At 43.7% G+C, this 15,786-nt stretch overlaps 1 protein-coding gene across 1 annotated transcript in view; it reads right to left on the reverse strand.

Moving 5' to 3' along the window:
* Positions 1 to 15,786, reverse strand: part of LOC124606099 (heparan sulfate 2-O-sulfotransferase pipe) — a 275,172-nt gene that overhangs the window by 80,361 nt on the left and 179,025 nt on the right. Inside the window, exon 3 of the mRNA XM_047138065.1 lies at positions 14,304 to 14,359. Coding sequence (XP_046994021.1) covers positions 14,304 to 14,359 — 56 coding nt within the window. The remainder of the gene's footprint in view (positions 1 to 14,303; positions 14,360 to 15,786) is intronic.

Raw genomic sequence — 15,786 nt, forward strand, 5'->3', positions numbered from 1 at the left:
GCCGAGCGGTTCTAGGCGCTTCAGTCTGGAACCGCGCGACCGCTACGGTGGCAGGTTCGAATCCTGCCTCGGGCATGGATGTGTGTGATGTCCTTAGGTTAGTTTAAGTAGTTCTAAGTTCTAGGTGACTGATGACGTCAGATGTTAAGTCTCATAGTGCTCAGAGCCATTTGACCCATTTTGTTAAGTCCCATAATGCTCAGAGCCATTTGAACCATCACCACCTCCAGTCTCAAAGCTAACTAACAGTCACGACCGTTACAGCATGTATTCAAAGCAAATCTGATTTGCAGCCTCATAGTGGCGCTGCTACTGCAACTCGTATGCGAGTGGCACGAAATTTGTGTAGACACCATCTTTAAGATGTAGAAACAGGCTTAAAACTTTAGTTTATGTCGCATAACTCCTTCCTGGTGCTGCAATTTTTTTCCGTCAGTGTGCAAAGTTCCACAATTAACCCTCAACTGATTCTAGGATTTTTAGCGTCACTTATCGCTTCCTTCACCCCTTGGAACTAATAATTAAGGTGAGACCTGCCACGTTGCATCGCGTTTCCGGGTCGAAGTTAAAGTGTAGGTTTAGCTGCAACTGCCTGCGTAATTCAGTTCAGATGTCAGAGGTAGGTCTGGCCATACCACCTTCAATACAACCATGTGCCTATTAAAAGCACTGCGGTGTTCTCTCCAGGTCTCAAGCTGAAGACAGTATTACTTACGTGTCTTTTGAGAGGCTGTATTTCGTGGGTACGTCTGTGAGCTTAATTCTGTCCTGTTGCAGCAGAACTTCCGTAGCAAATTATTGTCCTCCGTGAAATAACATTGATATTGGAGACCTTAAGTCAGCCATCACGCAGCGTTCAAGCAGCACACCTCTTCGCCCGATCGATATGGTGAATGTTGGTAAGAGAGATGATTAGCTGCGAGTGGCCGTGAGCTGTGGGCGTCGCCTAATGGGAGTCTCCTTCCGGTCGTGCTCCCGGGCTCCGCGTCGCGTGACTGCGTAACGAACGGCACGCCTCACCTCGTAATTGTGCGGTCTGTTGCCGGCTGCGGTTTCCCAGACATTAATTCCGCCGTAATGAATTCAGCAGCGAACAATGGCCGCAGGACGACGCCTACTTCTGACGACGCCGGGCTCGGCGCGACCTGCACAACCGGACCACGTGTGCTCCAGCCGCGGTAGGAGCAACGTCCCAGAAACATAAAACAACTGGTACAAAGTCTGCTGTGGACACACCACTATAATGAATTCCGCCTTGCTGAACTACCCTTCGTCGACTTCAGATCTCTTAGAAAAGGAAGATATATTAGGGGTCAATTCCCGTCGGCGACGAGGTAGTAACAGATAGAGATAAATCTTGGTTTGCCCGCATCTCGTGGTCGTGCGGTAGCGTTCTCGCTTCCCACGCCCGGGTTCCCGGGTTCGATTCCCGGCGGGGTCAGGGATTTTCTCTGCCTCGTGATGGCTGGGTGTTGTGTGATGTCCTTAGGTTAGTTAGGTTTAAGTAGTTCTAAGTTCTAGGGGACTGATGACCATAGATGTTAAGTCCCATAGTGCTCAGAGCCATTTGAACCATCTTGGTTTGGGGAAGGAAGTCTGTCGTGTCCTTTTAATTATATTAGAGCAAGGCCGTTATGGTTTTGTGCTTTCAGTGTTTCATGCTTTTACTATTTGAAACAGCAATTCAGTTTTCGTAATTTTATTTCGACTTTTGTAGCTTACTGTTTAATGCTTTTTATAATTTAAATGTCCACTGGTCAACGGTTTTGATGTTTTAATGGAAACAATTTACATAAATGACTTTTTGCAGTTTTAGTATCTTGTTAAACCCACAACATTCCTACAACTTCACTTCCACTCCCCTCCCTGCCTTTTTTGTGCAGCATCACTCCCTCTCTCTCCACTTTATAATTTTGCTATTTTATGCCGTTTACAACTCACACATCCATTGTCCTACACTATTAATATTTTAACGAGATTATTTATCTAATTATGATTTTTAAAATTCAGCGTAGTACCCTCTCTCGTTAAACTCATGACGTCCCTACTGCTTGAAACACCCATGCCTGCTTCCTTTTCCCTCTACCAGTCATCCTCGCTACGTATTTACCCCTCTTTCCTCCTTTTCCTCTTCCTCTCTCATCTACCTACACCAGATGCCAGTTTAAGACATTGACCGCAGTTGCAAAACACAGTACTCTGATATGAGCTTCTGACTCAGACGTGTTGCTCACGCACTTAAATTAATTCTACATTTAGATACAATTTTTTCTACTTATTCTAAAATATTGAACTGTACATATATACTGAAGAGCCAAACAAAATGGTACACGTGCCTAGTATCGTGTAGGGCCCAACCGAGCACGCAGAAGTGCCGCATCACGACGTGGCATAGACTCGACAAATGTCTAAAGCGTTGCTGCAGGGAACTGACACCATGAATCCTGCAGGGCTGTCCATAACTCCATAAGAGTACGAGAGGTTGGAGATCTCATCTAAACATCACGTTGCAAGGCATCCCAGATATGCTCAATAATGTTCATGTCTGGGAAGTTTGGTGGCCAGCGGAAGTGTTTAAACTTAGAAGAGTGTTCCTGGAGCCACTCTGTAGAAATTCTGGACATGTGGAGTACCGCATTGTTCTGCTGGAATTGCCTTTGTCCGTCGAAATGCACGATGGACTTGGATGTATGCAGGTGATCAAACCTGTCTGAGTCGTATCTAGGCGTATCAGGAGTCCCATACCACTCCAACTGCACACGCCCCCCACCATTATAGAGCCTCCAGCAGCTTGAACAGTCCCTTGCTGACATGCAGGGTCCACGGATTTATGATGTCTGCATACCAGTACAAGTCCATCCGCTCGATACCATTTGAAACGAGACTCGTCTGACCAGCAACGGGTTTCCAGTCATCAACAGTCCAATGTTGGTTTTGATGGGCCCAGGCGAGGCGTAAAGCTTTGTGTCTTGAAGTCATTAAGGCTACACGAGTGGGCCTTAGGCTCCAAAAGCCCATCTCAATGATGTACCTTGAATGGTTCGCACGCTGACATGTTGATGTCCCAGCATTAAGATTTGCAGCAATCTGCGGAAGGGCTGCACTTCTGTCACCATGAAAGATTCTCTTAAGTCGTCGTTGGTCACGTTCTTGCAGGATCTTTTTCCGTCCGCAGCAATGTCGGTGCTTTGATGTTTTTCCTGATTCCTGGTATTCACGGTACACTCGTCAAACGGTCGTACGAGAAAATCCCCACGTCATCGCTACCTCAGAGGTGTGTCCCATCCCATCGCTCGCACGCCGGCTATAACACCACGTTCAAACTCAATTAAATCTTGATAACCTGTCATTGTAGCATCGGTAACCGATCTAACAACTGCGCCAGACACTTGTTGTCTTATATAGGCGTTGCCGACCGCAGCGCCGTATTCTGCCTGTTTACATGTCTCTGTATTTGAATACGCATGCCTATACCATTTTCCTTGGTTCCTCCGTGTATAATTTTTCTTTGTTTTAGATCTGAAGATGATCCAAAGAGATCTGCCTGTTTATGTCTCTGTATTTGAATACGCATGCATATACCATTTTCCTTGGCACTTCCGCGTATAATTTTTCTTTGTTTTAGATCTGAAGATGATCCAAAGAGATCAAAATATGTCATACAACTAAAAGTGAACAACTGAGACTAAAGAATAATCGAGAATTTTTTTAAATCTCGCGAGGTTTGTAAGACAATACGTCCACGATAAATTGTTGGAAATAAATAAGCCCAAACCCCTCGATTCAGTGGACGCAGCGTGTATTAAAACGAGTATAATTGCAGATATTTTTATGTGTGGTACCTTAAGATATGCACACCTCAGTGTGTTGGTGGTTTTTCTCTGCATCAAACAGTCGTCTTACAAACACATCACAAACTTCAGTGCCTGATGTTTTCTGCATGGTCGCAACTGCACCATTAAGTGGACTGTGCCTGTCAATATAGACTAACCGCTTGGCTTTCCACGCTTCAACATGTGACCTGCCAGTCAGGGTAAAATAAGGATTAATGGCTTGCTCTTGCTACATGTACTTGGAGATACTAACCAACTTAAAAACATACTAAAGTCAATTGGGTAACTTTGTACCACTTTTTACCATTTTTTAAAAAAATACTGGACATAAAATAAATTACAGATCACAAAAGACATTGTACCATTTTACATCTATAGTTACTGAATGCTTGGAAAAGTGAAAATGAATGCTAACTTAGCTCTATCAGAGTAAAATTTAAATTTTAGTGCTGGTGTAAAGTTACACTGTGATTCAGAATCTCTTTAGACCAATCTCAAAAAATATAAAATAAAGAAAAAACACCTGTTGAACTGGCGCTGTTTGACTTAAATCACTGTCGCCAAAGGCTCTCTTCACAGTCAGCGCAATTATAGGAAGTTGGAAAGACAATTGAATTACCAACTAGAAACCACAGAGTTAATAAAAGTTGCTTTCAGTACGAAATAATGCCATTAGCTGGTGCAGCAACCGAAATCAAAGTGATAAGTGGTACGAAGATACCCCGACCAGTAAAAAGTTGCCCTGATTGACTGTACTCCAAATAGCTATAATTATCAGTCTGTAAATGACGTAAATACTGATGAAATATTGTTCACTAGAAATATCTGCACTTATATCCATTAATCTTGCATTATCGTTGTAATCAGAGGTGCTGGAGCAAAGGCTGAGAAAGCCAGAAATCTGCTTAATAAGTGTTACGAAAATAATAACTAATTGAGCAGACAGCAAATAACACTTACCTCTGGAGAATGCAGATGATCTTTGGCATAAATTCTGCCGTGTTGTAGACCACATACTGGACAAGTGCCTTGGAAGATAGTGTGTAATGGGAAACAACCACTACAGTACAGCAACAATTTTAGAAAATTACTAGGAAAACAAAGAAACTGAGAGGCAGATTCTAATGAATTCTGAAATAATAAATTCTGTTTCGGAACTGCTTCACCGATGCAAACCAATTTTCGACCGTCGCACAAATGATCCCACGAGGTATGAAAATATGTGAACATGGATCTGAAAATTAGATTAAGTTGCAAGAAAAAAAAAGGGACATTGGACTTAATAGGATGCCTGTTCGATTCTTCGATTCTACATGAAATATGCGGAAAAAATGGTTCAAATGACTCTGAGCACTATGGCACTTAACATCTGAGGTCACCAGTCCCCTATAACTTAGAACTACTTAAACCTAACTAACCTTAGGACATCACACATCCATGCCCGAGGCAGGATTCGACCTGCGACCGTAGCAGTCGCGCGGACTGAAGTGCCTAGAACCGCTCGGCCACCGCGGCCGGCAAATATGCGGAAACACTGGGGCTATTTATCGTATGTTGCTGGAACAACGAAGGGTGCTATATGATTACAGATCTAATCCAGAAGAAAAGTTGCACGACAGATTAGTAGAACTATATTTTCCACAGTCGTCAATAGTTTGCTGTGTTGGGGAGCATGTTTTGTGCGTATAATGTTGATCAACCACATTTATCGGTATTGTAATTTTAATCATTTTTATTTTATTGTTGTACTTTTAATTGAAAGCTATTTTATCTCATTACTATTGCAGTTGTTTTAAAACATCAAAAGTACAGCGCTTACGTTCTGCAGCTCACGCGAACAACCATAAATTGGAATGCGTGCTAATACCCTCTAACTTGAACGCTCTGTACTCATATCATCCTACTGACAGCGTATCATTACCTTCCTGAAGACTGGGTAAAAAGTCGCGAGAAATGGATATGTGAAAGTTTATGTGGGAACCAGCTGGATCGATATGTACGTTATCTGTTAAATGAAGGTTAGTTAGTAGATGTAAACTGGATGCCCTTTCTCGTCGAAAAGAAGTAATTTTATGGCTGAGAATGTCATCTTATGCAATTGGTGAGAATACCAAACCGAGAGGGGGGCGCAGTGGACTCGCATTAGGGAGGACGACGGTTCAGACCCGCGTCCGGCAGCCGGCCGAAGTGGCCGTGCGGTTAAAGGCGCTGCAGTCTGGAACCGCGAGACCGCTACGGTCGCAGGTTCGAATCCTGCCTCGGGCATGGGTGTTTGTGATGTCCTTAGGTTAGTTAGGTTTAACTAGTTCTAAGTTCTAGGGGGCTAATGACCTCAGCAGTTGAGTCCCATAGTGCTCAGAGCCATTTGAACCATTTTTCAACCGCGTCCGGTCATCTTGATTTAGGTTTTCCGTGATTTCCCTACACCACTTCAGGAAAATGCCAGGGTGGTTCCTTTTAAGTGGCACGGTCGATTTCCTTCCCTATCCTTAACACAATCCGAGCTTGTGCTCCGTCTCGAATGGCCTTAATGTCGACAGGACGTTAAACACATATCTCCTCCTCCTGCTCACCTTTGCTGAGTATCCATTAATTTTAATTTAATGCTCAAGTGTGAGATGTCCCCCATCTTAGTAGTGCAAGCATTACCGTTACATTACATTGTGCATTAACCTCAAAGACCTCTTGATATATCTATGATTTCAGAGCTTTGTATAGCTTTTTACTGTGTAGTACAGCTTTCAACGACAGTAACTGCCACTCATTTTTCTTAGAAAATCCATTATATAAAGTGCCGCGTGCTTTAGAAGGGAATAGCGTTCCACTAATGCTGAACCACGAACATCATGTAAAATAATGCTGCAATTTCTACAGGGTACGAGATATTTAAAAAACAAGGTTTTCACCGGCCTGGCCATTTGATTGTGCATATCACTTTGGCAGAGTTTCGGTATCACCTGTGCACAGGGGTAGAACTTATTAATGCAATTCGTATTCGGCCCTCTGATGTCGTCACTATTTACCCACCCATGTGATGGTGGAATGGTAGATGCCTAAGGTCATGTCATTGGAAATCTAGGGCTTCTGTTTGACAATTTCAACGACAATTTCCTTATACAAGAATTCAGCGTAGAATTGTGTGTGCCAAGGTCTCGAGAAGCACACAGGGAAAACAAAAATGGGCACCATTCGGCGATGAAGAGAGCCCACACAGCTGATGCCACTCATTGAATTCAGATAGTGTATAGCTGCCAAAGTGGAGAATGTTGATTGCTACGTTTCGCCCGCTGTTCCAAGTGGTCCCCCCTGTTTTCTATGAGATTAAGTGTGATTGATTTAGCGAGCCAATTGATGTGTGAAAGAGTACCTGAATGTTCTTCAGACCAGGAACACAAGCGTATGGCTCTGAAACATGGTTGTTGGCATCTTGGAAGACGGAGGTGTCCACAACATACTCATCATTAAGATGTAGAGGAAAGGGCAACACTTGGGCACCAAGTGTGTTGAAATAAACAAACTGGTTCCTGTTTACAGTAGACTGCTACGGTCGCAGGTTCGAATCTTGCCTCGGACATGGATGTGTGTGATGTCCTTAGGTTAGTTAGGTTTAAGTAGTTCTAAGTTCTAGGGGACTTATGACCACAGATGTTGAGTCCCATAGTGCTCAGAGCCATTTTTTTGTTTACAGTAAATTGAGTTAATGTGTTCGAGATATGGTACGAAAAACATCCTGGTAACATTACAGAACCACGTCCGGCCTGAACTACACCCTCCAAACAATGTGTGTTAGACGTTTGATGGGACGGTTGGTGCATTCGACGTCTTGGATCATTTGAACAGAGCTAAGATCGCGACTCCTCGGACCGCACTACATTCCTCCTCTAGTCAGTATTGTCCAGTTTCCGTGTTGTTTGGCCCATACAAGAAGTGCAACTTGACTGGCGCTGTGGGCAATGGCCTCTTCTCCACTGCAGTAGGCTTTTTGCGTTCGCTCGGGAAGTGGTAGAGAAGGGCCTGTATTTACTGACAGCTGCGATTCCTTTCGACTGTCGTTTTCAAGGAATGATACACGTTTCCGGTCTCTGTTAGTTAACATGGATGCGACTGGTACAACATTCCTTGTAGGGCCGTGCTGCGTAGCCGTGCGGTCTGGGGCGTCTAGTCACGGTCCGTGCGGCTCCCCACGTCGGAGGTTCGAGTCCTCCGTCGGGCATGGGTGTGTGCGTTGTGCACAGCGTAAGTTAGTTTAAGTTAGATTAAGCAGTGTGTAGGCTTAGGGGCCGATGACCTCAGCAGTTTGGTTCCATAAGACCTGACCACAAATTTCCGAAATTCCTTGTAGACACGAACAAATAGGACAACCTTCTTCACGAAATGGTGATGGGCGCATCTAAATACGATAGCTGTTTCCTGCCATTCTAACTCGTGTCCACGTTGAGCCATCTCAATGCTCTGATTCTATACACATCGCTTCACTACCACGACTTATCGTTAGCGGTGGAAGATCACATTATCGCCTGGTACGAGATCTACCTATCTACAACGCTCCATACCAAACACTGTGTCCTTTTAAGAGAGTGACTAATATTTTGACTGATGAGCTTACATTTTGTAAATGTGTGTGTTTTCTGTCTCTGTACTGTTTCAGATCGTCAAGCCCAACAACATGACAACATAGTTCGAGCAATTCGTAGCAGCCCGACAAGCCGCAGCAGAATTTCTACACAACCGGGTTTGCAACACACTAATGTGGGGCACAGTATAAAGCATAGCTTGCCTGTCTGCTACTTCCAGATAAACAGGACTCTAAGGGGGGAGACAATGCCGCTTTGTAAATTTATAAACTCGTTATTGTTAATTATGAACTGATGCAACGAAGGCTGTGGAAAAGAATCAGCCAAAGTAGGTACCCTTCCACACTGACGAGTGAAAATTCCTACGTAGGCTACTGTGAACATTAATTTTCAGCGTCGATTCCTAATTAACATGTGGTTTGGTATCGTCACCAATCATTCCTTGGCTTAGTTATTATGGGTACCCGTTTTAGTTTGTACAGAATTTATTGGTGAAGATGTGGAGGGTAATCCACCAACAGTGGCTGTAACGTATACACAAATTCTCCGCGTCGGGTCTATTGCGGCGGTGTTGTTGAGCGTCAACCAAGATCACTCGACTTTCCTCCGCTAGACTGTTATTTGTGGGGTTGATGGAAGCACGAAGCTCATGTGCCAAGTGGTTTATTTTAAATGATTTTATTGGAAGTTAAAGCAGAATGTCAACAGTAACTGAAATTAAATGCGTATCGTCTCCACACAGGACTTGCAGAATCTATTAAAGTTTATTACTGTGAGACGAAGAGAGCTCTGTTTCCGTGTTTATGATTTAATATTGGGAAAAGGATTCATCCTTGCATAAAGGACAAGTATTTTTTCACTGTACGGTGGTATGTTGGTACCTTATCGTGTTTCAGCACCATTGTGACATCTTCAGCGGTTGTTTTGTTTTAGATGTTTCCTATGTGCTACATCTCAAGTGTGTGAGATGTTTATTTTCACTTCATACAATAAAATAGCAGCCAAACACAGACTTACACACAAGAAAACGTGTTGTTTTGACGAATTAGTGTAGAGTACAAGAAAACAGTAAAATAACGTGACAACTTCCACTTATCCACCAAACGCAAACATTATATTTTTCTGCAAGTGCTTATGTTGCAGCAAAAACGCAATTAAGTTCAATAAAACGTGTTTGGATTATATGTTAGTAGGGGACAGTATTTCGCGTAAAGTGGAAAGCTTTGCCAAATATGCACTGAAGTTGCTTTTTCCAATTCTAAACATAAGGTGTGTAGGGAAATCTGTCAGTTTACCTATATGTTGCACTGATCCCCATTCCTCACATATACAAAAAGCTTTACACTGAAATACATTGAGAACAGAACAAGTGCCCATGTAATTTCGTCTAGAACTGCGTGTACCACTGTTTCCTCCTGGAACCCTTGTGTTAGTGCAAGAATTACAATTATGTGTTTTTGTTCTGAACCTACAATGTGTACGAGAGCAAGTCAGTAAGTAAAGTTATTTTTTTCTGCTCCTTAAGTTGACAGCTCTGGCTCAACAATGATATGTCTTAATTTCAATTATGCTCTCGTTCGATAGTTATGTTTTTTCAGTTAACAGCACTATTATTAGTGATTTGAGAGCATTTCATTGTAAGTACCACGTTACCTGTATGCTTCAAAAGAGAAATGGAGAAAATAATTCGTTTACTGTCCCCTGAAATTATTCGCAGAATGCAGCCGCAGTAGAGTGATAGTTGTTTTGCTGAACGAATTATGTACAAGGGTATAATACTTCAGAAGTGCGACGAAAAGTGTTCGTGTAGGCACTTAGAAAACGGAGAGGAACATTAAAACGGTTGAGAGAATGATGTGTGATTATCGTCATGACAGAAATGGTGATATTGCACACGAGTTGAACATTAGCTACGGTTAAGCATTTTCAGTCGCCCTTGAATCTCTAAATAATCGCTAAGTTGATTGACAAACATGAACGTTTGAAAATGACGAAAGAACATTTGCGGCGTTCTGAACAGCAAGGAGAAGATCTTTTCAGTTGCATAGTAAACGCTGATTTTTCGTAGGTCCATCACTACGAACCACTGAGTAATCCTCAGAACACAGTGTGGAAACAGCCATCGAAAACGAATAGCAGCCTAAATCTCTCTGTGTGGGCTGTAGTTAGCCTAGTCTTGTTTTCGTGGTCCCTTCGGAAGAAGTTCGTAGGGAGGTGAAATATCGGATGGTTATAATTAATCTGACGGTGTTCCGAGTGCTGCAGTGCGGGCTGTAGTATACATCGCAGGACGTTGAAACGCCTTAGCTACGTTCATTAATCGTGTGGTATAAGAAAACGGTAGTTCCAATTTCTGCAATCAGATGAAAACGGGGAGCTGAAAACAGTGAGAATATGAAATGTGTTCTGTTTTGACGCCAGTGCTGTTTGATGTTTGGCGACATGTGTTGATTTCTTTTGGGAAGTGACTGTTGGTGTAAGGGGGTTAAGAAGGTTATAGTTTTCCGTACTGAACGCAGTGGCTTTTGAGAAGAATAACCGTGCATTGCTGGTTAAGCTGTTTATCAGAACGGCAGCAATAGCAGCGCTGCATTGGGAGAATATCACCGACAGAAGTAGCTGCGAAGATGCCCCCTGTCATAAATGGGCTAAAGAATATAATCAAGGAATTTTTGTTGAAGTTGCAGCTGCAGGCGACCGTGCAGCACATACCTCAAACTCTGCAGCCAGTGCTCGATCTGTGTCATTGGAATAGTCTCTCTCCTGGTCAACAGCTCAAAAGAATTTGCGGTGCATTTTACATTGGTATCCGTACAAGATTTAGAATGAGCACCAAACGAAGCCCCAAGGCTACAACGCCGTGACTTTCCCTTTCGATCTCTAGCGTGCTTGGAAATGGATGACATGTGACCACACCGGGGAATTTTCTTTGGACGGACTTGGCACATTTTATTCTGTACTGTTCCGTGAATGCACATAACTATTTCACACGGGGCTCTACTCCGTCACATGTTGTGCAGGAACATTCAATATGTGACTGTATCGTGTGATTTCGCAAGCTCCTTCATTCTCGGTCCGTTTTTCTTCAACGAGATGACAATTCTCGGGCCTGTTAGGTGTACAATGAAATTTGCATGTTATGAGAACCTCGTTTAGGAATATGTGATTCAAATTTTGCGAGAACGTAATTGTGTCCGCACAACTATTTTCATGGAAGATGAGACGATACTACATATCGCTTGACAGGTGACAGATTTGTTTCTATAAATCTTCGGTAACGACTGTATCATCTCTAGCCAGTTTCAAGATGTGTGGCCTTCCAGACGCCCCGACCTAAATCCATATGACTTCTGGTTGTGAGGATATCTGAGAGATCGTGTCTCTCAGGGATATAGACAGTCTCTTCCTGATTGAAGGTCGGCATACGACGACACACCGCTACGATTACACCGGATACGTTGCGAGCAACTGTCGACCGTACCGTGTTACAGATGTAGCACGTTCCTGAGACTGGAGGCCATATTAAGCACATGTTGCATCCTAATGAACGTGACATAACACCGTTATCATGTGTTTGATCGTTCTTCCCCTTTTTCTGCACACACACTCACGCAGACACACACGCACACACACACACACACACACACACCACATTATGACTGCTTACAACGCCATATTTTCACCTGATGGCAGAAAGTGGAATTATTATTTTCTCAGCATACTCAGAAAGTGGAATTATTATTTTTTCAGCATACTCAATGAGCACACCGATTAATGAACATATCTGCGATGTTTCAGCGCCTTGCGATGTATACAGTCTGCACTACAGTACTCTTAACACCGTCGGTTTAGTTATAAACACCCGGTATATCTCCAGAATCTGCGCCCAACGCTTGTTCTTGGAACTTCATAAGTTGGTTTTAAAGGTATTATTGGAGTCCATCTTCAACCTTCTATCAATTAAATTTTCCAGAATTTCTGCGATGTCCTCCCTTGAATCGAACGAACTTGTGACCTTTCGTTCTGTCCTTCTTTGTATGCGTTCAGTACCTCCTGTTAGTCCTATTTGATATGAATCTCACACTTCTGAGCAATATTCAGAAATGCGATGCAGGGTGGTTTGTAAGTCATCCCCCTTTGCATAAACTAAATTTTTCCAGTATCCTGCCGCTGAATCCAAGTCTACCACCTGCTTTACATACGACTGAGCTTATTTGATTATTCTACTTCATACTCCCATAAATTGTTACACAGACACAGTATTTGCATGAGCTGACTGATTGCAACAGCGAGTCGTTGATATTAAACTCAAAGGATACTACTGTTCTGCGTTTTGTGAAGTGCACACTTTCTCATTTCTGAACATTTGAAGCAAGCTGCAGAGTCTTTGCACCATTTTGAAATGTTACCAATATCTGATATTTGTACAGATCGAAGGTCGCCCAGAAAGTAACGCACCGCATTTTGTTTCTTCAGCTATTGTTTATTGAACGCAATGGAACGGACACACAAGATAGAATGACGTTTCTTCTTCATACCCTATTTTTCCACGTAATCTCCTTGCCGTTCAGTGGCCGTCGTCCAGCGAGATATAAGGCGTGTATGCTCTATCGGTACCAGTCCTTGTTATGGTCACGAAGCTATTTCTTCACCGTGCGAATCATCTCTCCGTCATCCTCAAAACGTCTCGGCGAATGTTACACTTTAGTGGTTCAAACAAGTGGAAGTCAGAGCAGTAGGATGGGTCGCGTAACACTGTCCAACCCTGTCTTCCGAAGTCCTCAAACTTGCATAAAGCCAATAGCTATTACGTCGAATTTAACAATCACCGGCCGGCCGGTGTGGCCGTGCGGTTCTAGGTGCTTCAGTCTAGAACCGCGTGACCACTACGGTCGCAGGTTCGAATCCTGCCTCGGGCATGGATGTGTGTGATGTCCTTAGGTTAGTTAGGTTTAAGTAGTTCTAAGTTCTAGGGGACTGATGACCACAGATGTTAAGTCCCGTAGTGCTCAGAGCCATTTGAACCATAACAATCACCTGGGATACTGATTGCATCCACACTTCCTTTGGTGATTGATAGTTTCAGTGCCAGCTGCCGAGTTGTTGTGTGTCGGCACTCGCGAATGAGCGAACCAGAAAGCTACATCTTGTCAGGTGTGACAGCTTTGGACGGCGTCCCTGAACTCTGCAAAACTTGGAGCTCGGCCGAACAGTCTTCTCGTAATGGCCTTACCCTCTTTGCCCAGCGACTAACCGTACTTCTGTCGATTGCAGATGCTCCATAAACTGCACACAAACGTTTCTGAAAGCTTCGAACAGTTTCTTTCTCCGTACTGAGAAATTCACTGACGACACGCTGCTTGTAAGTGCAACGTTTTGGCGCCATTTTGAAACAATGCTGGAGCTACACTATCTGTCGGAGGAAATCGAAAATTTGCGCGGCACTCCGGAACCTTCAAATAATGTATTCTTGTTGCTGAGGAAAAAAGTTTTGCACTTCGTTCTAGGCAACCCTGGTAGATATGTACATTACTGCAGGGAGTTTGAGGTTAGCATTAACATTGTCTTCCAGATCAGAAACATACGACACGAACATCAAAGGCCCCAACACACTTCCCTGAGATACCCCTGAAGTTACTTCTACATCTGTCAATGACTTTCCGTAAGATAAAGTGCTGCGTCCTCTCTACCAAAAAATCTTCAATCCATTCACAAGTTTTGTTTGATGTTGCGGGGATATGCCCGTACAACGGAAAGAAATATCTGAAACAGTATGCCGTTGGGTAGCTGCGCAGCTGCCGGCGGGAGATGCGGCGTGTTGACATAACGGCGGTGCTCCGGAAACGCGGCGAGTACCTGCGAAGTGGCTGCGCTGGCGTGTCAGTGGGTCACTCACCAGCCCGTAGTCGGCGAGCTGCCGCTGCAGGCTGCTGCTCGCCCCGGAGCTCGAACCTGCAACGTAACAAACAGGCCGCTCTTACTCATCATGCCACCGTAATTGGTGCAATAATCAGATAAGTCACATTTACATATTTTCGGGTAAAGTAGAAAAAACTGTCTAATTAACTCCGTCCGGACAGTCCTCGGAAGGCCCGTCGGTACCGACCGATCGCAGACTCATCCTCAACCGATAGGATTTACTGGTTGCAGATATGGACGGGCATGTGGTCAGCTCACCGCTGTCCCAGCTGTTGTCAGTTTTCGTGACCGGGGCCGCTACTTATCAATCAAGCGGCTCCTCAATTGGTCTCAATTGGTCTCACTGCTCTTACCAACAGCGATCGACAGGCCCAGACGGTCACCCATCCAAGTGCAAGCCAAGAGAGACAGCGCTTAACTTCGGTGATCTGACGGAAACCGCTCTTACTATTAAGGCACAGCCGTTGGCTAAAAAACTGCCTGGAAACTGTAAAACGTTATTAATCGGTCTTACCTTTTCCCGATCTTTATTTAGGCCACCAGCACATCATAACGGCTTATTACATAACAAACCCAAGATTTATTGAAATTTATTGAATTAGAAAAAATGGACTTGGCTCGCTCTTGCATCAAATAACTTTGTTTCTTGAGTATGATGTCAAAAACTAAACTGGTAAACTAATAAAAAAACAACTATTACCACTTTGCACCCTACTGAAAGTAATGACGTGTCTGATAATTAAAAATGAGTACACCAATAAAAGTCGCAGGTGTGGAAAGTTAATTAGAAGTTCATTGCTCTTCTCGTTAGGATGAAATTATGCAGCATCCGTAATAGTTCAGTAACAGACAACGTTATTATGAAATTCTACGTCTGAGGCTGGCATATGATTATCGGTAAGCTACATGAGAGCTTTATACAATGTCCAGTTACATTAATGTGATCAACTGTCAAAGGCCTCAATAACAACCTTTTGCAGCTCGGACCTCTACGAGATGTGCGGGAAGAGAGCCAATGAGGTTCTCGAATGGATGCGTAGGCATGCAGATTCTCGATTGGGTTTAAATCCGGAGAATTTTGTGGCCGGGTGAGTACGGCAATCTCAACGTGGTGCTCTTTGAACCACGCACCCACACCCGAGCTGTGTGACAAGGTGCATTCTCTTGCTGATAGATGCCATTGTACTGAGGAACAACAAACTGCAAGCAGTGGCGGACATGGTCCCAGGAATAGATTTGTACTCACATTAATCCATTGTGCCTTTCAGAATGACGAAATCACCCAAGGAACGCCCTCCGATCTGGATCCTTCCGACGATTGTTACATGGTGTTTGCTTTCAGACGTTTCACACCGTACTCGCCAACGGACATTTGTCCGACGGACCACAAAACAAGATTCATCTGAAACGACCATCTACAGCCATTCAGTGGACGTCTAGTTGTGATATTGGCAGACAAA

The sequence above is a fragment of the Schistocerca americana genome, chromosome 3 (genome assembly GCF_021461395.2).
Source record: "Schistocerca americana isolate TAMUIC-IGC-003095 chromosome 3, iqSchAmer2.1, whole genome shotgun sequence".
Classification (NCBI taxonomy): domain Eukaryota; kingdom Metazoa; phylum Arthropoda; class Insecta; order Orthoptera; family Acrididae; genus Schistocerca; species Schistocerca americana.